Source organism: Melanerpes formicivorus, unplaced genomic scaffold (genome assembly GCF_026170545.1).
Source record: "Melanerpes formicivorus ecotype bairdi unplaced genomic scaffold, bMelFor1.0.p_v2 SCAF_5, whole genome shotgun sequence".
Taxonomy (NCBI): domain Eukaryota; kingdom Metazoa; phylum Chordata; class Aves; order Piciformes; family Picidae; genus Melanerpes; species Melanerpes formicivorus.
The window spans coordinates 30,260,195-30,285,503 of NW_027142357.1; the positions used below are offsets into that span (position 1 = coordinate 30,260,195).

The window sequence follows — 25,309 nt, forward strand, 5'->3', positions numbered from 1 at the left end:
GTGGGTTGAGAAAAGCCAGGAGAGTTCTTAAGACAGTAACTCATCCAGCTAAACTCCCAGACTGGATTTTTTCAGATGTGAAATTTGGCATTGGGTCACTGCATTCCCTTGCCTTTCCAGTGGTCATTTGCACATGCTGTCTTAGACTCTTGCCTCTGTTGATCGTGACCTTTATTCTGTACTGAAGACAAGGAATTACTTGGACATTGCTGAATTAGGTGCTTAAATGAAGTACCCCACTCCACACCAGTGGTGAATTCATTCCAGCAAGGGGCAGAAGAGAAAGAAAAAGAAAGCATTTGCATGTGGATTTTAAACAGTTTGGCAGCCTGTCAGTCAAAGAGCACAAAGCTGATGTATGCACCAGAACAAGCACACCTGCAAGGAAAGTAATCTACAATGGAAATGCTAAAACCAATGTAAAACTAGCACCCCAAGCACAGCCAAAGCTCCTGAATATTCTGTGCTGGATTTTTATGACCTTGAAACAATGATCTGGAGTAGCCTGTTCCCTGGTGTGCACTACAGCAGACATGTTCAAACCAGAGGATTAACACCTCACACACCTATCAACAGACACAGGCATTAAGCGGGACAAGATAACACCATGGGCAATCAAGAAGCACTGCATCCCAGTTCAACACAGGAGGGTTTTAAACACACAAGCCTCTGAATCCAGCAGTGAAAAACTTAAGCCTGCAAAGCTGAGAATGGATTGAAGTAATGACTAATATTTCCTAGGAAAATATCTGAGAAGTAAGGAAGATAAGGGGAATAAACATCCCAGCACCTCCAGACAGAAATAGCATTCTGAAGATATAACCCATCCAGTCCTCTCTCTCTATCTACCAGACTTAGCAGTATTAACACACTAATTGACATTAGATAATAACAATGGACCTTAATGAGAATTTCTACCCCAAATTTATTTAACAAGACTAGTTTTCCTCCCCAGCCATTGTGCAGGTACAGCTCAAGCAGCAGGAATTAAATTTGGCCAGATGGCTTCTGGGGATCACAGCCAGGAACTGGATATTGTTGTCAGAGGAGGGTGGATGGGAAGAGATCAGGAGAGCCAACTCAAGCTGAGTCAAGCAGACACACTGTTCTTTAACTGCTGCATCTGATGGAGAGCAGGGCAAAGGAAGATGATCATGTAGATTTGGTCTTTGTCCTGCTAAAGTAAGGTTAGAACCGAGTATGCTCTTCTTCATACTCTCTTGGCTACACTCTCCCCTTCCCATGTGTTCTCTTGTAGATATTACATCATTTTGTTCCTTCTGCAAACCATCCACACATACCCCAACTCTCTGCTGCTCCCTAGGTGCCTCTTCCTGTCAGTGCAACACTTCACTAGCATCAACTTGGCCCAGCTCAGAAATCCAAGAGGAAAGTTAACTGAATGCTTCCCAAGGACACTGTAGTCACCTATTCTGATACCCTCGGCCTGCAGGGGAGCAAAGGACATGGTGTAGATAATAAGTTTCATCTGGGGCTTACATGGTTCTCAGCGGTAACCCAACAGCATGATCCAGTCTTCTTCACTGAAGACATGAGGAGGACTGAATGCTTGCTTTGGGATCCCTCTTTTGCAGAAAATACATACAGGGCCTCTGTGCTCTCAACAAGAGGCTGTGTTCAAATATTAGCATGTGCCGCTGGGCTCTCCAGGTTTCTCTGACAGCTAATCCTCATCAGGCTGCCACACACTCACTTTCCCTCTCCCACATGAGCACACACATACTCCTACACAGGTATATGTAAAATATTTCCACTCCTTCCACTTACTGGACACTCAGTAATGTTTTGAGTCCACAGGCTCATGTTGGAGCTGTCCTCAATGGTGGTGCATCGCTTCTGCTTGTAATCCCAGCCACAATAGGGGTCTCTGGCTCCAAGGCATTCCCTGAATGTGAAAAGAATAAAGATTAAAGCTTTTCAAAACTGTCTAGCTCTAAAGACACATATTCAAGTATAGTGCTTGTGTATGACAGCTGTCAACTGCACCAAGGCTCAGCAGAAGAAACAATTTCTTCTAAACAGAGGTTTACCTGCTTGGAAGGGGAGAATAGCTGAATAGAAGAGTGATAAGACACAAAGCAACTATCAGTCATAGAAGCTGTAGATTAAAAATCAGTTCACTCCTCTCCAAGGCCTAGGGAAAGAAAATGACTTTACAAATTTTAGTCAAAGAACACTTGTCATTGAGATATCTTTGTGCCCACATGTAATCACTCAGCAGGCCAAATCTTGCACAAAGCAACCTCTGTGAGTATGTTTTCTGACACTGTGTCCATCCAAAGGGGTTAGACAAGCAGAATTAGCCAATGGACCAGTAATAAAGGTTTTCTATTAGTCTTGGCCTTTGCTGGAACAATGGTTTCATTTATAATCCCAACATCAAGATGTCAGTTTGGAAAAGTCACAGCAGAACATTATTTCTAAGCTTTTGGCTGCTTTGAACACTGTCGCATTCATTTTCCTCCCGAATCCATATTTACAAGCTAAGTGTGTGTTCCAAACATGTGAGCTGCTAAAGAAAAATAACTAGAGTTACTACTGCCACTAAACAGAGAAGGTCAGTCACTGAATTAGTCTGCACCGACAAAATTCAGCTGCAGTGATTGCTCCCACGGGTTGCTCTCAAATTATTAATTTTCATTAAGAAAACAACAGTGCAAGCCACATCATGCATGTGTGAACGAGAGACAAAGAGAGGACTAAATCTGAAAAGATTTCCAATATTATTTTTCATTCCAATGATCCATTCTCCTCTGTTACAGAAAAGGCTGATAGAATCTTTCCAAAAGTCCCAAATGATTTGAAAACTGTCAATGAGACAGCAGCAAGGGACCAAGGGGAAAAATTCCATTCAAGAAGCCAAACAGGAGAGTAACGAAATTTATTCTAAGGCTAGCATGATAAATGAAACATTAAAAAAAGAGAGAGAAAAAAAAATCAAATGCAATGAGATGTGAACCATTCCCTCCCAGAAATCTTTGAAATCCTATTAGCCAGTAATTGGCCACAAATGAAAAAGCAAGTCCCTTAAGCACAGCTAAAAACACTCTATCAGTCTGTACTGACTCCACAATGATTTGCCCCACAGCGGACCCTAGCCTGTTTTGCTGTCTGGCACCCACTACTTTATAACCAGACAGACACACATGTATATATTTAAATTAAATTATGACTTTCCACTTGTCCCCTACATGGCAGCTCCTACATTTCCTCTCCTATAGATTTTACACACAGAGTTGTAAGGAATATAACTCTTTCATGCTTCAGTAAGGTAGTTACAATGAATTTCCCTACTCCATCCTTCCTTCAGATGCTTCAGCACGCTCAGGGAAAAAGGCAAAGATGATTTTGCCCCAATCCCAGGCAACGGAATATCAAATATTTGCTTAGAAAAGACTTGGGATCCTCAGTCCAAGGACACATGCTGCTTTGCTTATTATTCTGGCTATGGACCCCCATCCTGCTGTTTGGCAACCCACACTGCCCTCACCCATGAAGCGGGGCTGTTGCCACGACCAGAGCTACTGTTGTCATCTAGCAGCTTCCCAGCAAGGGCAGCTGCCAGTTAATTACAGACCAGACACAGGGCATCTGGCCACCCTCTCGGCAATTCTGCCCTTCAGGAGGAATCTGGACAGTTTCTAGAGCGAGAATAAGAGTAGCAAGGGAGGTGAAAACAAGAAAGGGGGGAAAAAAGGCCAAAAAAGAAAAAAAAAGCAAAGCCCCTGTTTTAACCTTTTCTCAGGCTTTCAGACCCTGACACCACATCCATGCTATTGTTTCCAGCTGCACGAAGCCATTTCACTGGGCACCAAGCACGCTGAGAGAGGTCATTGTAATTCATAGCAGGGAAGGCTGTTGTGAGCATCGCCCTATTATGATACGCATTTTCTCTGAATTTAATTTATAGGAAAACATGTGCTGCATAAACTCAGGAAATAATCTCCATATGTTCTGTGCTACAGCCCTCAGCCACTCTGTAGGCTGCAATATATCCCAGTTAGACACTGACCACTTTGCTGGCACCATCATAATGTGTGTCATGGAGCTAATGTGCTGCTCTTGGCTGAGAGTGAAGAGCTACGGATCCCCAACGCTGCACTCGATGAATCACAGCCTGCGGTCCCCTGCCACCACCACTGACCCCCAGCTGATGGGCCATCAGTAACCAAACTGCAGAGCCGCCAGAAGGCCGTGATGCTGGGCCTCGGGAACAGTCTGGTACAGTGCCTGTTGGCAGGGAGCTCTGGCCATCCCATGCTGCACCGTTCCTGCATTCTGCATCCTGGGAGTAATGAATTCCTATCCAGCCCGGGCTCTGCTGTGTTGTCAAATCACACACTGCAATTTACCAACCATCACAGCCCAGGACTTCTCCCTGTTTGATAGCAGGCCCTCAAAACCATTTGAAACTTAAAAACAAAATAGCTATGCTGTCTGCCTCCCTTCAGGATTCAGAGCCCACTCATCTGCCTCAGATCTGGTGAGAAACCTATTATATCAACTGACAGCAATAAACTTAAGGGTGAGGAGGAATGTGTTTACTTACACACAATTTGCTCCATTCCTCCCCCCCTCCTTTTGTAAGCAGGAAAAGCATTACAATATGCATTACTACAAGAGAACAACATTTCTGGCAAACACTTTAAGTGAACACCTCAAAATCCACCCTAATATATATCCTTACAACAGCTTCAGAATATATATCCCTGTTTATGTCATTAAAAGATAAAACCACACCAGCAAACACCCACCTTTAAGAAACAGAGATATGTATGCATACGTGCACGCAGGGAGCCAAATGCTTCAGAAATATGCTGTCATTCTTAGTAGATCAGGCAGCACAACGTGGAAAATGTAAAGATATCACAGTATTTCCCTGTGCTCAGAACACAAAGTAAATGGATACATTTAGGTGTAAACACCATTTCGTGTTACGATACCACTGAAAAGTCTCACACAGGCTGTGGAATCCAGAGTCTCAAAGGGCAGAATGTAAATACTGTGAAATAAGATTGCAAAGGAGTTTACATACCATAATGAAATTCTGATGTTTCAAAGGCAATGGGAGTCCTGCCACAGGCTTAGTGAGGCCAGATTTCATACCATACGTACAGGGAACACCACACTTAAAGACTCCTCAGTGGCTAGGAATGCCTGAAGGAGCTAATGACACACCATCATCTCCAATCATAATTCACACAGCTAGAAGGAACCCATTATCCCAGAAGACTACCTGAGCATAGCAGGTTAACACTGGCTATATTAATTCTAATGAACTAGTTAATGAAATGTCACAAAGTGGGATGCTTGTGGAAGTAAGACTCTAATACTACCACACAGTCTCTGCCACCAGTTCTGCTCTGGCCATCTACTAACCATTGCACATTGAGCAAGGACTTGGGAGAATAACTTCTGACAGATATCTAAGTGGTTTGATATATTTTGACAGCACATTACTACCAATAGTCATTCATTTTAATTCATTGCCTCACAATAAATGTCTTATCTGAAGCATAAAAGCATACACTGAAAATGTTTGATTGAAAAACAATTCCATTTGTAACTCTTGTCCAAGGTTTTGAGGTTTTGTTGGAGTTTTGTTGTTGTTGCTGCTGTTTGGTTTTTTCCCCCCTTTAGTTCCTTATTCTCACTTACCAAGGATATTTGCATGACAATAAGATCTTACTCATAAGAGTTCACCTGCTGCCTACTGTTTGGGAGCTGTAAACCTCCCTATTGTTGGCCTTTTCAATCACTTCTACAGCAGTGATCTGTAGAAACACAAAGGATTACGACTCTGCAAGTGGGGCACTACCTACAGCCCACTGAAGTCAATGGAAACTCTGACCAATGACTCAGAAGGGCTTTTAAAGGGGGACTTCAAAGCCTAGCAGCGCTGAGCCTTCACTAACAGCATGTGCTGTATAAAGGTTTCTGCTTCCATGATGCTGGTATTGTGCTGCCCAAGGTTTTTGGTTTTGTTTTTTTTTGTAATAGCCTGAATCATGTCTTATTTCAGAATCTTCATTAAATCTTGAACCTCTGTAGTTCAAGCATTTTTCATTCCCAGTTTAATTTGCTCTGCCTCTAGACAGTATATGTAATAAACAGATTACCAAATCAGTAAAACCAGACCCAGGAGATGAGACTTTGACATCCCAAAGGAAATAAGTAATTGCTGCAGCTTTTCCCCCTTCATACTACCAGACAGAATAGACACAAAAATGCCATTTTGGACCAAAAGCCACAAAACTGTCACACTGAAGGACTTTGCTCCTCTCATCTGCCAGGACATGCTTACTCTCCCAATTTTCATTTCCTCTCTTTTCATTTATGTGTTTCTCACTCCTTTTTGATGACTACAAGCAACAGGAATGGAATGTGATGATCTGCAGAGGCAGGGCGCTAGGCTGAGAAGCTCCCTTCCCAGACTGTATTTGCTCACAAAACCCTGCACCAGGAGAGAGTTCTCCATTTTTGCTGGTGAGTTTGGAACCTGCAACGGGCTTCAAGTTTGCCAGGAAGATAATTGTCATAGCACCTATTCCTTTAAACCTCCATGGGCCTCACCAGTTAGCTCAAAGATAGCAGTGCTGCGAACTGGTGTAGTGCAAACATTTATAGGCCTGAACCTGCAAGACACTCAGCAATGCTCATAACCTGCTCAGTATCTCAGGGGCAGCACAGGAGCTCACCTTGCTCTGTTGGGGAATAAGAGCTCAGAATTTCACAACGATTTGTTGCTCCCTGCACAGTTAACTCTAAGGGAACAGCCCTTTGCAAGCAATAAGGGAGTTTTAGCTGTCTGTTAGTTGCAGGTATAAAGCTGTGTTTGGCAGACTGGCATTTCTGGACAAGGTTAGCTTACTGGCCCATTGCTATCAACCTACAGAGTGGATGAACTAAACAAATAATCATATTACCTTCCAGCCAACCAAATCATAATTACTGACAACCTCAATAGCCTGTGTAAGGAAGAACGGACTCCTGTCTTCCCTAAAGCCAGATGGCATGAAAAGAGGAGAATAAGAATCAAAAAGACGTTTGTGGCTTAAGAAAATAAGATTAGAAAGGGAAAAAAAGCACCAGAGCTTCAAACAATCCCTTTAATTTTGATACCTTGAAAAATTCAAACTGCAGAGATGAGTTAGTGATCTGTACAAATCCATTATCTTTCCCCACTGAGAAGAGAAGCCAAGTGGAACTGAGCTGCTTTAGTCAGACACTGGTCAAGTAGCAGCTTCATTTCTCAGCTGGTGAATACAACACATTCCATGCCAGATGCTCCTGCCCTTTCCTCAAGATGAGTAGCCATGTACTTCAAGAGCAATTAATGGGGCTATTTGTGGAGCACGGCACAACTCAGGAAGACCATACCATAGCTCACAGGTACCAGCACTGTGAGGGCTACAGTTGATGTTAGTCTGGACAGACAAGGTTTGGTATTTCGGCATTTGGTATTGGACACAGAGGCAGAGAAGCTGAAGTGTGTGTGTGTGTAATTTATCACCCACACATGCTTAGCATCAGTGATTGCTGCTCTGCACATGATTTGTTTTGAATACATAAATTAAAGCCATGGTGTAAAACAACCACTAAAACTGAAGTCCATTTGTGAGCCAAACACATGTAACTTGTTTGAGAGAAGCAGTGCACAGAGGATTTTCAAAGGCAGTTTCACCTTAATTTCTTTTCCACACCAGGGACCTTGGCTTGCTGGTTTCCACCTCCTGCTTTACCATTTTCAAGATCACTTTAATCGATTGTGGTTTATAGATCATGGCCTCGCACAAGCTACACAAAAAAACTGTTCCATTTCTTACTTTCTGACATCTCATTCCATCATCTTTTAGCAACACTGACTCTTTTATTGGATAGGTGTTTATTTTTAAAGCCATGAAATAAAACAACATTGCATTTATTCAAATATGAAGATTAATGCCATCCTGAGAAAAATTCTGATTAAACCTGGATTTATGTTTACATCAATAAAGGAGGTTATTAAACAAAATGAAAACGTGTTCCAGAAACACTGTTAGAAACCCTTGACGCTGTGCCAAACAAAACCGACCTCTAATAAAAACAGAAGTACAGAGAGCCTCTGACTACCAGTGATGGGATCAGTCATCCATAAGAAAACTCAGATACTATTTAAGTCCTAAAGAAAAAAATAGCCAGAAGGAATTCCTGAGCGCAGGACATGTTTGTGGGGATTGTGAAGCACAACCATTTCCTAGCCTTGGCAGGCTTTTGAGCCTTAAGAAAACATGCCTCCCAAGGCTGCCATATGGAAAGAGGCAGGGGGAACTCCACATCCTTTTGGAAAGGCAGCTTGGGCAAATCTGTGCACTCAGGTGTGCAGAATTTTCTTCTAATATCCAATCTAAACCTCCTCTGGAGCAACCCAAGGCATTTCCTCTCATCCTATCACTTGTTACTGTGAAAAAGAGACCAACCCCCCACCTCACCACAACCTCCTTTCAGGTAGTTGTAGAGAGCAAGAAGGTCTCCCTTCAAGCATTCTTTTTCTCCAGACTATACACCCCAGGTCCCTCAGCCACTCCTCATAAGTTCTCCAGACCCCTCACCAGCTTCATTGCCTTCCTCTTTACCTAATCCATAGTGAGAGCCTCAAACTGAACACAGTACTCAACACGTGGTTTCACCAGCGCTGAGTACAAGGGAACAACCACATCCCTGTAGTTATATAAACACCATCAAACAATGTCCATTCCACTTTTTAACAAGGGGCAACATCGCTCAAGTAAATTGATATTCTTAAAATACAGCCCTACCCCTTTGCAGACTGCAGAGTCCCCATAGACCTACAGTTCTTAGGTGTTTTGACATGTAGAAGATACCAGACAGGCAAACATTGTGTTTTTCTACAACCCATAGATATTTTATGTTCTTATATATACTTAAATTTTAAACTTAAACCAATAACACATTTGCTCTGGGTCCAGATACTTCCTCCTCCCCAAATAGGCAGAATAGCACACCTCCTAATAAAAAGTGAATGATGAATAGAATAGAATAGACCAGACCAGACCAGACCAGAAAAGACCTTTGAAATCATTGAGTCCAACCTACCACCAAACACTATCTAATCAACTAACCCATGGTACTAAGTGCTCCATCCAGTCTCTTCTTAAACCACTTCCAGTGACAGTGACTCCACCACCTCCCCAGGCAGCCCATTCCAATGGCCAATCACTCTTTCTGTGAAGAACTTCTTCCTAACATCCAGCCTAAACTTCCCCTGGCACAGCTTGAGACTGTGTCCTCTTGTTCTGGTGCTGGTTGCCTGGGAGAAGAGACCAACGCCTACCTGGCTACAACCTCCATTCAGGTAGTTGTAGAGAGCAATGAGGTCTCCCCTCTCTCTTCTCCAGGCTAAGCAACCCCAGCTCTCTCAGCCTCTCCTCATAGGGCTTGTGCTCCAAACCCCTCCCCAGCTTTGTTGCCTTTCTCTGGACTCGTTCCAGCAAGTCAACATCTCTCCTAATCTGACAGGCCCAGAACTGGACACAGGAATCAAGGTGCGGCCTAACCAGTGCTGAGTACAGGGGCAGAATGACCTCCCTGCTCCTGCTGGCCACACTATTCCCGATACAGGCCAGGATGCCATTGGCCTGTGCATCTGCACATCTGTAATATTACATTAATTCAGTACTAACATGGGACATGTTTGCCTTTTGCACTGAAAATACTGACTGGAAGCTTGAGACATGAAGCAAAACATTCATTGCAGGAGTAAAGCTGTAGACTCTGCATTAGGAGTCATGCCTCTGAATGTGACCATTGCCTAAAGTACAAATCTTATGACAAAAGGGTAGCAAATTGCAAGAGCTGACAGATGCAAAGGGTATCTGCCCTGGGCCTTGCTGGTGCCTTTAGTTATTAATCTTGTTTGTACAACAATAGCATCAATGTCATCCTAACATTACATATTCAAGAAAACTACATGCTATCCTGTCAGTCACCACTGTGTTGAAATTAATTTCACATAGCCCACCTAGCAGGCATCAGATGGTAATGACTTCTAGACATCACTGATCTCAGCTGGCCTCAAGCCAGTCTGCTTGAGGTAAAAGGATCCTTACGCTAAACCATTCCTGATCTTGTGAGCCAAGTACATTGGCAATTGCCTTTAAAAACAAGAAGCAAAGAAAATCCCTCAAAATGTTCAGCCTCTCAGCTTTTTACTCCCTCCTAGCAAATCCAAAGTCCCCCCGCCCTGACAAATTTGCAACCGAATATTATCATCTACTTCGTATAGGGATAGGGGAAAAAAGGCAGAGAACCCTGACATTGGCTGATTTTATTTGGCTTTCTGGACTGACCTTCATCTCTTCCAGCATCTGTATAACCCCAGACTCTGGCTACTGCTAAATTCCTCTCCTGCCACAGTACCATTCACTCAGGACCCTTTATATAGTTCTGACTAAAAGCGGGATATTAAAAGTGTACAGGCATCTTAAAATTGATAGAAATGGAAGAACTGTAGTAATTCATCTGGTTCAGAACAGAGCCCCTTTCCACTCTGTCATCCTGTATCCCCTCTCTTCCAGTGCTGCAAACACCAGCAATCTTAGCACAGGCTTATTTCTCAAATTCAGCCTCTTGCTGGGTTCCCTACTGGCCCCACATTGCATTTCTCTCTTCACTGTTATTTGTGATTCCTTCATACCTCAATGCCATCTACAAAGTATGCTATTTTCTTTCTTCCATGCCATTAAAGATAATGTCAAATAAGATGAAACTGAAAACCAATCTCTCTGGCATCTTACCGGAAACATGCCTCTGCTCATGACATTACTGCTTACCCTTGCCACCTTTTTTTTTTCCCTTTTCTCCAATTTCAGGCACACCTGGACATGTCCCTGTCCCAGACTGCTCAAAAGAAGCTCTTCAACTGCAACCCTGGTATCCAGGTTTCTTAGGCCTGTAACATCTCCTCAAATCTTCAACATCCATATTCTGCAAATAGTAGGGATGCACTTAACTTTACGTATAGGAGTAGCTACATTAAAGAAAATGGGAGTAATTGCCTGCTACAGCAGATGCAAATGTGCTTTTAGGATAGAGAAAATGGTATCATTTTGTACTTCCATTTAAAGAGCACAGATCCATTTGATCAACCAAACTTCGTTTTTTTCCCCAAGAGCTTTAGTGATCATGGTTCTGTTTGATGTCTTAATTCTCCATCAGTGGGAGTCTTGCTATTTACTTAAATGCAACCCGAATGCCAAACCAGATGTTTAGTGATTTATTCTGATGTGTTACTGGATACCGTGGATGACAAAACATTGGCTTGAGCACTCTCCTTTCTGCCTATGGAGTCTTCCAATACTTTTGCAGGCTTTTACCTTTGCTTTTGGCACTATTAAAATAATAATAATAAAAAAAGTTCCATGTGCTGGATATTTATAAGAATTCTCAGGGAGAATATTTCAAAACACACTCTAGGCCAGACTTTCAACAGCCACAGCTCAGAAGAAGGGGCAGGATTTTCAAGGTCTTTGATGAACAATCTGGCCATCAGTGTCGTCGCCTCAGCAATCTGCTGGATGCTGGGCTCCACTGAACAGTCTCTGCTTTGTTCCCTTCCCTATGTCTTTTAACATTTTCTCTCCTGTGCTTTTTACCCAACAGTAGCTCCTTGTTTGTCCTTCAAGGAGCTATCGTCATTCTGATGAAGAGGTCCGAGGATTTCCAGCCCATATTCAACTCATTCTTTCCCACAAGCTGGGAAATTTTTAGATGTCTTTCCAGACTGTATTATTCCTTCAATCAAATTTGACTCCTGGAATCTGGCAATCCTGTAATTCTCATTTTGCAATCCTAAATTCAAGTATTTAATTCCTGTGATATTGAGGATCTTGCATCATATAAGGAGTAGAGAAAAAGAAGAAAATAACAAGAACCACCAAAGCAATCCTCCGTGTGATATCCCAGCTCCCTTGAAGCATGGTGTGGACATGGTACAGGCACCATGCTTGGTGCTCCGGTTTTGCGCTCTGGAGAGAATAGGAGGCGCTCTGCTTCTTTACCATGCCTGCCAAACCTTTCCTTCTGCAAACTCCCTGAGGACATTTCAGGAGTTACTCACCCATATGTACTCAGTTGTCTGGTCACTGGCCCAGAGCTATTTAAAGGTGAATTGTATTTCTCACACAGATCGCAAGTCAGCAAATCAGAATGCTTGTCAGCTGAGTCATTTCTGCTAGCTCTGTGTTAAGCACCATGGCTGGAGGGGATGTATTGCAGAATTTAGGCCAAGTAGGAGGGCAAAATCTCAGCATCACTCAACAGCAAACTCCCTGCAACCAGGTCAAAAAGCAGGCAGAGTTCAAATGAGAGCATGTCATAGCTGCACGCAAGAGGATCTGGCTCTCCCCATAGACTTGGAAGCAGGAGTATCTCTGCTGGCATGAGGCTGACCTGAAGTGGCATCAGACAACCTGATGGGATGCCCACACATGAGCACAGCATGACAGAAGAGGACAGAGAAGATAAACTACTCTCAGAACCACAGCATACATGTCAAAATTACAACCTGCACCACGCAGACTGCAAATTTTATGCAGAAAACTAGAGAGAGGAAGATGACATCAACATAAAGTATTTTAAAATAAACTGCTCAGCACAGGGAGACCAGAAAGGGGAGAGGCATTCAAGAGAACCTCTGGGCTCATTCTAAAACATGTTTTATTTTCCTCATTTGAATGTATAACAAAAAAAAATCACTGCAAAATCATTCCAAGGCCCACCTCAGGGTCTCTTTCTGCTCAGAGGCCCATGGCCCTGATGCTACAAAGGGGCAATAAAAAGAGATGACAATGTTTCCCCTGCAACAATAAGCTTCATTTTTCTACTTGTTTGATTGCAGTTCCTAAAATGAATAACCTCACCCCACCCTCTGAAAAAAAATTACTACACTATGCCTACAGATAAGCCCCACCTGACAATAATGGTCTAGTCCTTTCCTCTCTAAAAGTCAGATTTGGGATTTAGTTCAGACACATTCTAGAGAGATGGTGGTGTCAGTGATAAAGCTGCAGTGCTGCTTTTCCAAACATTCCTTCTCAAAGCTTGGGGCAACTAGAAGTAAAAATTCAAGCTCATTTGAAAATTGCAGGGAGGTTACAAAGATTTCAAAGCCATGCAAAATCCAGCAGCAAGCTCAGTCAAACAACACCCAGCAAAGCAGCCTTCAAAACATGCTGCATGTTTAAAGAGTTTGTAGGTTTTGCTCACGTGGAACATCTTCCTAACAGTCTCCAGCAAAAGTGGGAAATGGCAGCACTGAAACACAACAGACATAAGGCAAAGGCTCTGCAGCAAAGTCCAGCCTGTAAATATGTGCAGCTGACATTACAGATGTCTTCCTGTTTCCCTGTTGCTAAGACTGGCTGTTGTGAAAAGACAGATTGAGACAGGTCAGTGGGCACATACAAAACACTGCTCAGACACCTAGAAATATATTGGGTCAATGAACTACATCAAGACATGGGGCTGAGTTACTGGTCACCATTTAAGTGATTAAATTGGTGCTGTGTCAATAAATGAACAGTAAAGGAGATGGCAGAAATCCTTTTCCCTTTTCATCTCTTCCCTTTGCTGCTGCTTCTTTCTCTTCTGCCCCATTTCTGGGCCTTGGTGCCAAGCCCCAAGGTTTTAAAGCAGCACAGCAACAAGGATTGCTGGAGGGGGATCAATATTAGGATCAATTTTTTCTTGATACATGATTGCCTGTTCCAGAGAGAAGGGAGAAGGAAGGGCAAAGGCTAGAGCTCTATGTCAGCAATCAAGAACCCACATCAGTCCCCAGGGTGTAAAAGGCTGCAAAGTTTCCTGATAATGTAAGGCAGAGCCAAAGAAAACAATGTTGTGCCTCGGAGGCACAAATTCTTCATCACCTCCAAGCTTCCTCAGCCCCCATCAAAACAATTAGATTATGAAAACTGCTGAAACCAAAGCATTTTAGGGAGGCCAGTCAAGGAGTCACAGAAAAAAAGTAAGCAGGGGGTGTTGTAGGAGCCGGAGCCCTGCTTCACAGGGTGGCTGTATATTGGCATGTATTAAACATAAACACAACAATAAGCAATAAATCACATCCCAGGAGAAGTGCCAGGTGGAAGGCACTGGGGGAAATCAAAACATCCCTCTTGATACAGTTTGGTATTGAAAATAATACAAAGGAGGCCAAGCTGAATTGTCACCTATACAACCAGGATGCTAAGAGGAAAAAGAGTTCCAACAACTGCAGTTGAAAAAAATTGCAGCTGAATAATTCCCTTAGTTTACAAAGTCACCGTATCACAAACATCCTTTGAAATGAAAACATAAGTAATGGCCTTCCTTGGCTTTCCTACTTTTCTTGTCCTCCTTTTTTTTTTCAAATGCACAGTGCCTCCACAAAACTTGGCCACGAGGCAAAGGATCTGTAGCAATGTGCATCAGCTAGCCAGCACCTGAATTCAGCAAATTCTGACCTCCCACATTGCCAAACAAATGCACCCACTATGCTATCAGCAAACCCTTTCTTCTGTATTTTGGTATTGCCCAGGGGCTGGCTTAAATTGTCTACAAGTATCACGGAACTTGTCAATGGAGGCAGAGTTTAAATCTCCATTCCCCAAAGAGCTGGACTGATTCCTTATGTCACAGAAAAATGCCTTCAGAAAGTTTGTTTTAGAAAAATACCAGCATTAGTACACAAGCTTCCCAATAATTTCAGCCAGGACTAAGTGCCACACAATGCATCAAACTGAGGCTAGTTATTTTTCCTCTGCTGGGATAAGCTTACACTAGCAGGGGACTGTGCTGTGTCCTCAGGTATTAAATAGAAGATACTCTTGTGAGGTACCCCCACCAGCTGCCCTCCAGCCACTGCTGCTTTTCCCCTGCTTATCCCTTTTTTAGCTAGTTGAGCAAACCTCCACCATTTGAGTTTTAATGGAAGTGTCATACAAAGTACCTATGCAGGCTGAAACTGGGGCATATAAATTACTGGAAAGCTGAACTCAAGATTATGAAAAGCAAGAAAAGGGAGAACTCATTTCTCTTGAAACTGGATCGCATGTATGTATACACACATAAATATTCTCAAACTGAAACTCTCCAGGACAGCCTGAAGAGGACAGCTGTTATGTTCTACCTTTATAAATCTCTGCTTTTAAGGGTTGAGGACAGAATGGTATTTCCCAGCTGTGGTTCTCTTTCTTTTAGTAAACACTTTTGTGTCAGCTTGTCTGTATAAGCAACTAAACCTTTACACATTAAACACTTCTGTGTCAAACTTGCAGTAATGACCAAGTTGTATTTCCTAAAAGGGATAATTAAGAGTTTCAGTGAAAATAGAAAGACTTAGCACTTTTATATTTAAACTGACACAAATTTAGTACAAGCTGATAGATAAACTCTACTTGTTGACAATAAAGTGACGGTAACATTTTCTATATCATGCTTTTTTGGCAAGAGAACAGGGACATCTTGCAGTAGGCCATGAAAGAGGGAATCCGTTTATATGCTGCTAACAAAATCCTTCCTCTTGTCTATGACAGAGGACTTCAGTTTGAGACTAAACTCTCATCAAGGAAAGCAAGGCAAAAAGCAAGAGATGAGAAGGATGATTATTTTCAACAGATGCAAATAAGTAATTACCCACAGCAGACCCCAGTACACACTCAGGGAGAGTATTTGAGCATCTTGATCAGCTGGTATCACATTCTTTCATGTGTTTGAATGGAAGGATACCTTTTGGGTGCAAAAACCTTCTACACACATTTCTGGGTGGAAAACTGCTCTGGAGCCAGGGCTGACAATTAAACCAAAAGGCACTGATGTTAGAGCTGTCACACATAGTTGAGATGAGCTATTGGGTGCAAGAGCAATAATAAGTTGCCACACAGCTCAGACCTGCCTCTTCAGATATTTGAGAGCTGATCATCCAGATAAGCCAGGACAGACTGGCATCAACCTGCTCTTCTCCCAGGCAACCAGCACCAGAACAAGAGGACACAGTCTCAAGCTGCACCAGGGGAGGTTTAGGCTGGATGTTAGGAAGAAATTCTTCATAGAAGGAGTGATTGGCCATTGGAATGGGCTGCCCAGGGAGGTGGTGGAGTCACCATCACTGGAGGTGTTTAGGAAGAGAGTGGATGGGGTGCTTGGTGCCATGGTTTAGTTGATTAGATAGTGTTGGATGATGGGTTGGACATGATGATCTCAAAGGTCTCTTCAAACCTGGTCTGGTCTGGTCTGGTCTATTCTATTCTATTCTACCCAAATTCAGAAACCTGTAGCCATACTGCCAATAAGAATGATCAGCACTAAGTTATAAAAGTAACATTGAAATGGTAAGTAAAACAAAACACACCAAAACCCAGATAAATATGGAAAGCCTTTTTTGGCAAACATGCAATTAATTTCTGATGAGGACTAATTAATATTTAAAATATATATATTGCACATTCTCATTGCTCCTGACATGAATGTATGTATTAGAAGCTGCATTTTTAACAGTGTCTTTTGAGTTGTAGTAATAAAATAACCCAAAAAACACCTTCTAACCTGAATCAGACTGGAATATGTTTCCCTTGTGCTTTTCTTTTTAACCTGGAGTGGAATATATCAGAGCTGTAAATTTGCTTACCCTTCTGTTTTGTACATGGAGCATCTCTCCAGAGGAATTTTTAACACTCCATTATTTAAGCCCACAAAGAGCGACCTGTCACTGTGCAGGATTTGGAGACTCTTGATTGCTTCCTGTTGTCCATCAGGGAGGATCTGCATTTCCTCTAAATAACAACTCCTCAGGCTCCTGTTAGTGGTAGAAAGGGCCTTCAGGATGGTGCCATACTCTAACAGAAGAAGAAACAAGGCACAAGTAAATCTTACAGGCATTCACTTCATTTCATACCTGCCTAAAGAGTGAAATATTAATGTCATCTTTACACAGCTGCTTTAAACCTAGTTCTGGGTCACCTGCTGCCCACAGTAGAGAGAGCTCCAGCTACATCATTACACTCCTCAGCAGTTCTCACAGACATTGCAGAAACCACCTGTGAATGTATTTTAATGGGAACCCAGAAGAACGTGAACCATCTGGAGAGCGAGTACCTGGAAATATTTCCCAGTTGGAGCACTGGGGCAGAAAAGAGTCTAGTTCTTTTATACAGCAAGGTGACCCGAGATAGCAGGGATCGTTTCTGGTGCCTTGAGTCTGTATTTCTTTTAGGTTATGGAGCAGATCGGCCTGATTTGATGCCATGACAAATGACAACAGATGCAGTGGCTCTGCTGGAAATCTCAGAGGCCTCCATAATGACTGCATGGGTCACAAATCTAATTGATCTTCTTCCTGGAAGAAGCCATCCTGCCAGCTTGACAAGGGGATGTTATGGCATGAACAGTGCATACACAGAAACATATCTGCTTGAGTTCACAGTGCTCTTACCTAAACAATTTACAGATCTGATAAGCTGTGGAAGATTCATGCTAGGGAAAAGGGGGAAACCTCAGCATTTTTCACTAAAGCTCCAAAGAGGTCTCTCAGCCCCGACTGCTCCTGAAGCTTAACCTTTCTATCCTGATAGCCTCAGTACGAGTGCCAAAGCTCAGCAATTTACAGTGATGGGGTTGGCTACAATGTGAAGCTTCTCTTTCATTTAGGAGAGCCTTAAATTTGGAGTCCTGGTGGACAAGTTCCCCTTGTGCCAGCCATGTTTTCTAGTGGCCAGATAGGCCAATGGTCTCCTGGGGTGCAGTGAGAAGAGTGTGTCCAGCAGGTTAAGGGAGGTTCTCCTCCCCCTCTACTCTGCCCTAGTGAGCCCTGTCCAGTTCTGGGCTTCTCAGTTCAAGAGAGACAGAGAACTACTGGAGACAGTCCAATGGAGGGCCACAAAGATCCTTAGGGAGCTGGAATGTCTCTTTTACCAGGACAGGCTGAGAGATCAGAGGCTCTTCAGCCTGGATAAGACTGGGGGGCAAGGAGGGTGGAATCTTATCAATGCTTTTCAATATCTAAGGGGTGGATGTCAAGAGGATGGGGCTGGACTCCTTTCAGTGTTGCCCAGTGATTAGGACAAGGGGCAACAGGCACAAACTAGAACACAGGAAGTTCCACCAAAACAAAAGGAAAAACCTCTCTACTTTGAGGGTGATGGAGCACTGAAACAGGCTGCCCAGAGAGGTTGTGGAGTCTTTGTGGAGACTTTCAAAACCTGCCTGGATGCATTACTGTGCAACCAGCTCTAGGCAAACCTGCTTTAGCAAGGAGGTTGGACTAGATGATCTCCAGATGTCACTTCCAACCTTCAATTCTGTGATTCTATAAAGTGGGGAACAAGACTGAGGCCCAAGTCTCGTCTTGGTTTGTCTCAGAGATAGGTTTCTGTCCAGTTCTGCCCCTAGGCAGCGCTGGGCAGCAGGGACTCCTCACTTAAAACAATAAGACATCAAAATGGCAGAATCACATTGCATTTCCATTTAAGTATAATTTTCTCATAATAATCAATGTCCATAGAGGCTTCTATAGTGTGGATGTAACTAGAACACATCCAAGATGATCACTTTTGAAATAAGTGGTGGTAAAAGTCAGATAAATCATGACACAGTCCTGGAAGGTGGTAACAGGAGAATGAGGCAATGAGTCTGCATTCAGATGTGAGATTAAGCTAACACTTATGGAGGCAATCCATCTTATTCTAAAGTCAAAGCTTCTGCAATTGAGGATAACAACATTATGCCCATGAGGCTGGCCATATGCTCTGATTAATCAAACTATTTAATTTAACCTCTATCATTAGTATGGATATGGGCTAAGACAACCATTTATAACACTTTGTCCTTCTTCAGCATCTTCCATCATTCCAAGATGTCTCTACTTCTCAGAAGAGGCAATGTGTCCTGCTAATTAGAGGATGGCAGTAGAAATCGAGAGACTAGATCACACACTTAATTCTACCACTGGCTCACTATGCTACCACAAAAGGGCACTTGCCTCAGCTTCCCCAGCTGCATTACACTACCGTACATGCCCATTCCTGAAAACAGCAGGAGTCATACACCAGTAGGCACAGGAAGTGCAAAGAAAGACATAATTGAAACCTTGGGCAAGCCTGGAGGCTACATACTATTATTGTTTATTTAGAGATGAGCATGTCATAGCGTGAAGAGGCAACTTACATACTCAAAACAACAGAGCATTTCAGTGGCCTCTGCCCTTCCTTACTGCAATGCAATCACACGATTAGCTGAAACATGTTTTTTGTAAAAGGGAGAGAAATGTTGTTGTTGTTTTTAAACACAGTGTAGATTTATGGCCTGTTCACTTGGGACTCTGCCTCGAGTCATCCATCCTGCTGCTTTTAATTTACTGAGGAAAACTAACACTTAACACAGTTTTGTGCCAAAAAGATATTGAATGACAACTCTGTAATGACATCATGACCAGGCTCCCAAGGCTGCTAAGTCTACAAGCAAGTGGAAAGAACTTTCTTAAGCCCTGGTGGTCTTACCTGTTCCAATATACATCACGTGGTAGAGAGTATCCTTCCCCTGAACAATATCAACCACTAGCTTGGAAAAGCGAATGCTGTCCTGGGTGACGTAGGGATCTACAGTCACCGGCTGCACGACATCGTTCATCAGGAACAAGCGCTGCGCGTCCTGCAGGACTCTCTCCGTCAGGTTCTCATTAGGGCTGTCATCATTCAGGGTCCCACACTAAACATGGAAGATTGAACTTCAGCACCTGCATTTTCCATCCACTTTAGCAGCCCAAGACCAAACCCTGGAATTATTCTGGAAACCCATGTCCTGTGGATCGACTGGGTCCATGAGTCGGTGTGAGGCCCTTAACCTGACCATAGATCCTTAGCCTAGCTTTGGCCTGTAACCCACTCTTTAAAAACATTTCTCCCAGATGGTCCACTGACCAGTGATGTGGAATTTCATCCCCTTGTGATACCATGGAGCCAGCACACTGGAAGGGCAAAAGGCAATAACAAACCAAGGTGGAAAAGAAGGAATTAAAACTAGCTGTAGAAACATTTAAAGCAAGCAGTAGAGAGCAGGTTTTTGCAGTGACAATTCCTAGAAGCATTTCAAACAATCTTCAGACTCTACCTGGCATCTCAGTCCATAAAATGCAGAAAACTGGAAGTTAAAAAGCCTGAGTAATGGGTTGATTTTGCATCAAAGAACCCAGCTCACCATACCGCTCTTCTTAGATGTGCTCCTTTCTGAACAGACCCCTTTGCCTCATCTGAAGCAAGGCAGCTTAGCCACCAGCTCCCTCTTCACCATATGCATCTCTTCTATCCTCACAGTGAATGGCAGATCAACCCACATTCACCCAATCCATACTCACCCATCCATACTAAGTGCCAGGTCCTGCACTTCAGTAACAACAACCCCAAGCAATGCTACAGGCGTGGGCAAGAGCAGATGGAATGCAGCCCAGTGGAAAAACATCTGGGGGTGCTGGTGGACAACTGGCTGAACAAGAGCCAGCAGTGTGCCCAGGTGCCCAAGAAGGCAAATGGCATCCTGGCCTGTATCAAAACCAGTGTGTCCAGCAGGAATAGAGAAGCGATTGTGCCCCCGTACTCAGTCCTGGTGAGGCCATAGCTTTAGTAATGTGTTCAATTATGGGTGCCACAGTATAGGAAGGTTATTGAGGTCCTGGAGGGTGTCCAGAGAAGAGTAATGAGGCTGGTGAGGGGTTTGGAGCGCAGGTCATACAAGGAGCAGCTGAGGGAGCTGGGGTTGTTTAGTCTGGAGAAGGCTAAAGGGAGATCTTATTGCTCTCTATGACTACTTGAAAGGAGGTTGTAGTGTGGCTGGTGTTTGTCTCTTCTCCCAAATAACTATGAATAGGACAAGAGTAAATGGATTTAAGTTGTGCCAGGGGAGATTTAAGATTGCATACTAGGAAAATCTTTACTGAGAGAGTGGTGAGGCATTGGAACAGGCTGCCCAGGGAGGTGTTCAAGAAGGGTGTAGATGTGGTGCTTCATGATATAATTTAGTGGTCATGGTAGTTGGGTTACAGCTGGACACAATCTTAAAGGTCTTTTCCACCCTTAATGATTCTATGGTCCTCTGGCACCAAGGGGTACACTGAAATAGGACTCAATGTCCTTGTCCAATACAAAACAGAAGGGAAGAAGAGAGCTCATCTCATGTCTTTTAAACATTAGTGCAAGTCCTACAAGGTGGATAGAGCATTTGAAGGTGCGAGTTTCTATCTCACACACTAACACCTATAATTCACCACTTTCAAAAGCCGAAGCAATATTAAACTCTCCATGCAGTTTTGTGGTCTGTCCATAGCCAGGGATAGATCTTCCTTCTAGATCTTCCTTCTTCTTCACAATGCCATGCAAGGTTGGCAGAAGATTTATTACTCTAATAGACAGCTGGGTGACTGGTTATTTATCTTGCCCAAGCCCATGGGAGTTAGTGGTACAGCTAGAAATCCTGCCATACTCAGTCCATAGACAACTTTGCTTCTCAGTAAGTGAAGCTCACACCTGAGTAATTTCACTAGGAAAAAAATCCACAAATTTCTTGTTGTTCATTTTGGGTACAGGTGTTTGGGCTTTCCTTGGAAGATAAGTTCATATACTGTGAATTAGGATGTTGATTTATAGCACTCCAGCCAGAGAGTGCAAATTCCCCACGTGTATACTCTCAACATGCATCAAAGCAAGTATTTGCAGTGTGGCTGCCTTTCCAAGGTGCACCATGCAGAGGTTCTCCTACAATGTGCTAAACTGAGTTGACAGGGATGTAGCTCTCATTTACACAGCAAATACCGATCCTAACGGCTGCTGTTCTAAGCCCTGCGGTATTTCTAAGTGCGCGTGAATTAGGTGAACAGGATGATGCCAATTCCTACCACCTATGAAGATGCTCATTCTTTTACAAACTTAAGCACCTGCCTGAGTAGTGAGTGTCCTCAGGAGGGGTTTAATGTGTTGTTTTGTTTTTTCTATTGCAGTGGTGGGTTTTAGTTCATTACTCATCCCACATTCTAAAGTGTTTTTAGGTTCCTCTCTTCTGCTGCCTCCCATACTCCTTCTTGTTTACTCTTCTGTCTTGTTTTGGATGTTTTTCTCCCCACTCACTTTCTTTTCTAGAGGATCACTGAAGGAAGAGTCCCCGTGGCAGGAATGTCATTGTTGGTTTTGTTTTCTGCTCTCAAGTCACAGATAATCCTTTTGGTCTACTGGCAGTCTGTGTGCTGACACAGCATCCCTCTGGTTTGGTTTTATTTTGTTTGCTTCTAATTTCCTGATTATCTGCACTGCCCTGATCCTCTATATCCTGCAGAATTTCTCCTTCCTCTCTGCAAGAAAAAAAAAATTCTGGCATGCTTCCCTCATCTTCCTTTGTGAACACTGAGGGGGAAAAAAATTTAATTTTTTTTTGCAATATCTTCCTCCTCTGTCACTAAATTACCCTTGTCATCTCCTAAAGGCCCTTTACTGACCTCTTGTTCCTCCTGTACTTGAAAAGCATCTTAATCTCTTCTTTCAATCTTCCTTTTGTCTGCCACATACCTCCTTTTCCTTTCCTTATTTTCCTCTGACCCTCTTCTTTCATCTTGCTGTTGCAATCTTTGCACTCCACATTTTATCTGGCACTTTTCGCTACATGGAAATGCTTTCCAAAGCCCTTTTCTATTCCTCCTTGGCTAGTTCAGCAAGGCCCAGAAAGTCCTCCATTCTCAGTTAACCTTAATATGCTCTTTCAACTTTAAAAAAAAAGAAAAAGAAACCCCCCAAAAACCCCAACCAAAGAAAAAAGCCCATGCTTGGCATGGGTAGGCTTTCAGTCAAGCTTTGTTTCTTGGTTTGGAAGCTGAGGGGGTGACTGAGAGCCTGCATCTGTCCCACTTTGTACGTGCAAAAGCTATAGCACTCAGGTGCTATGAGGCAATTTAGGGGGAGAAATTTGGTTCCTCAGCAGGAATCCAAGCATGTCCCAGCCTGCAGTGTGGACCTGCCTCCCACCTGCTCTTGTGATTTCAGGTGACTGCACAGTCCTTTTTGGAAGGTCCCTAACATCACCAGCTTGAAGGCAGATGGCATTTGCAGGCAGCCTCAGCACATTTGCCATAATAAAAAAAGAGTCAGATTCACATAGCTGGACTGGAAGGATTCACCATGGGGAAGTGATGACAGGAAGACAAGTCCATCCTCCCTAGAATTCTCCAGTTGAGAAGGGACTGAGCTGTAAAAAGGGCTCATACTTCAGAAGACAGCTTTGCTGGGGCTGTCACATGCTGTGCTGACTGAATCTGGGCAGAAAGGGATTGAAGGTGTTCCATGATTTTCAAATTGGCATTAACTGATAAACCTGGAAAGCTGCTCAGTCATGAAGACAAAGACTTTTAGTATGAGAAGGAATCACTGTGACTATCCTCATGTGTCCTCTTCCAATTTAGTTACTGCTGCAACAGGTCCATAACTTTTAGTTGAGTTATTTTGTCTTGGAAATGCATCCATCTTGCACTTTCAGTAGCCTTAGGCATCCTCTCAAAGGATGGAAAATTCATCACATCCCTACAAAATCGCAGTGGTTAATTACCTTTCTTGTTTTAAAAACACAGTCTGTCTCCATTCTAGTTTGATTTTGTCCAGCTTCAGCCTTCAATCATTTCCAGCTCTGGCAAGGACATCTTTCTATGTCCCCTTGTGAGGATTACATTCTCAGACTTCATATGTCAGTGATGAGTGTAGCAGAGATTTAAATAATTGATATTTCTTTAAAAGCCACAAATCTCATGTTCTCAATGATACGTGGCAAGGAGCATCACAAACTAAACACACATAAATGTGAAGAAATACAATTTATCAACTCCATAGGTCCACCTGGAAAAAGAAGCCTACACAAATCAACCCACTGGAATGACAGAAGAAAATAGGGGCCAGAGCAAACGGAAGGACAGTAGCAAGTACCTGGAAATTAGGGATGGGGTTTAAGGTTGGCAGCCAGGCTGATCTTGGGTTTTCTTGGTAACGGAAAGGGCCATTAAATGCCTGAGTAATGGCACTCAGATTGAAGGCACACACTGCTGAGGCAGCTATGCTGTTTCTGGAAAAGAGAGGGGGAAAGAAAAAAAAAATCAATTTAATCATTAGAACATTGACATTTTCATCATAACAGGCATCAAACTCCACTCAAATAAAATACGTATAAATTGATTGGTAGAGGTACAGCAATACCAATCTCTCAGGGAGTAAAAATAAATAAATAACTAACATTCTAAAATGCAGATGGCTTGCATGACAATTTTGAGAATTAATTTTGAGCTCTGGGTTTTAAATGGTTGTGATTTAGGGGTCATGGAAGTAGTTCTGACAGGAAAGGTGAATACAGTTTAATTTACATGGATTACTTGTGTCGGGGTTTATTTTTATTTTTTAAGCATTCATCTATCTAAATTGATTACAAATGACTCAATTTTCAATCTCTCGGTGTTTCCCAAGGTGAAATTAAATTTGTATGGGCTCCTGAAATCTTCAGCTATAAAATACCTGCCCTGTTTTACATATATATAAAGCGCACACATGCATGCGCATGCATGCAGGGGAAAGGAAAGAGTGACAGTGCAAACCAGGCTGGTTGTTAGAGCAGCTCAGCATGAAAAATGGTCTTGCTAATACGTGAAAGCCTGTGTTTTCAGTGATCACAGTTCACTTCTTTGTGTTCCCAGCTGGGAACAGCATCTGTCTTGGACAGACTGTGCACCATGCACACACCAGCTAGGGAAATGCCACTGTAGGAAAGACTCTTTGGAAGGGAATTTGTTTTAGGGATGCTCTACTGCCCAGCCAGACTCACATACACATCAGTCAGGCTTTGCTGTCACATTTCAGTCATGGAGGATCCATTTCTTCAAGGTTCTGGGTAGGCTCAGCTTCTTTTCCCTCAACTGGGCTGGAGGGTACCTCCCAGGTGGTGAGGGCAAAGAGGCCCAAAGAGGGTTTGCTACATGGTAACCTGAAATTCAAACCTGCTCCCAGCTCTCAGCTTTCTTCTCTGCTTTTTTAAGGAAAGGAACAATGTTTAGAGAAGAAGATACCAGAATAAAACTAAAAATAGGGCTAGCACAAGAGACTGACTCGTCACGGTGCCTTTTAAATAACCCAAGCCCTGCTGTACGTATCTTTCTGCTAATTAAAGCAATTTGAATTCTCTGAAAAGAACATATTTTTCTAACTAAACCAATAATTACACTCTCTTGCACACACAAAAAGAA

The 25,309-nt window shown here is 43.0% G+C and overlaps 1 protein-coding gene across 2 annotated transcripts in view; it reads right to left on the bottom strand.

Moving 5' to 3' along the window:
* Positions 1-25,309, bottom strand: part of SEMA5B (semaphorin 5B) — a 295,761-nt gene that overhangs the window by 44,640 nt on the left and 225,812 nt on the right. For both annotated transcript variants that reach the window (XM_068138997.1, XM_068138998.1), the window contains exons 10-13: positions 24,006-24,141; positions 19,554-19,761; positions 16,688-16,895; positions 1,789-1,906 (exon numbers count right to left, since the gene is read on the bottom strand). In XM_068138997.1, the coding sequence (XP_067995098.1) occupies positions 1,789-1,906; positions 16,688-16,895; positions 19,554-19,761; positions 24,006-24,141 (670 nt within the window). The remainder of the gene's footprint in view (positions 1-1,788; positions 1,907-16,687; positions 16,896-19,553; positions 19,762-24,005; positions 24,142-25,309) is intronic.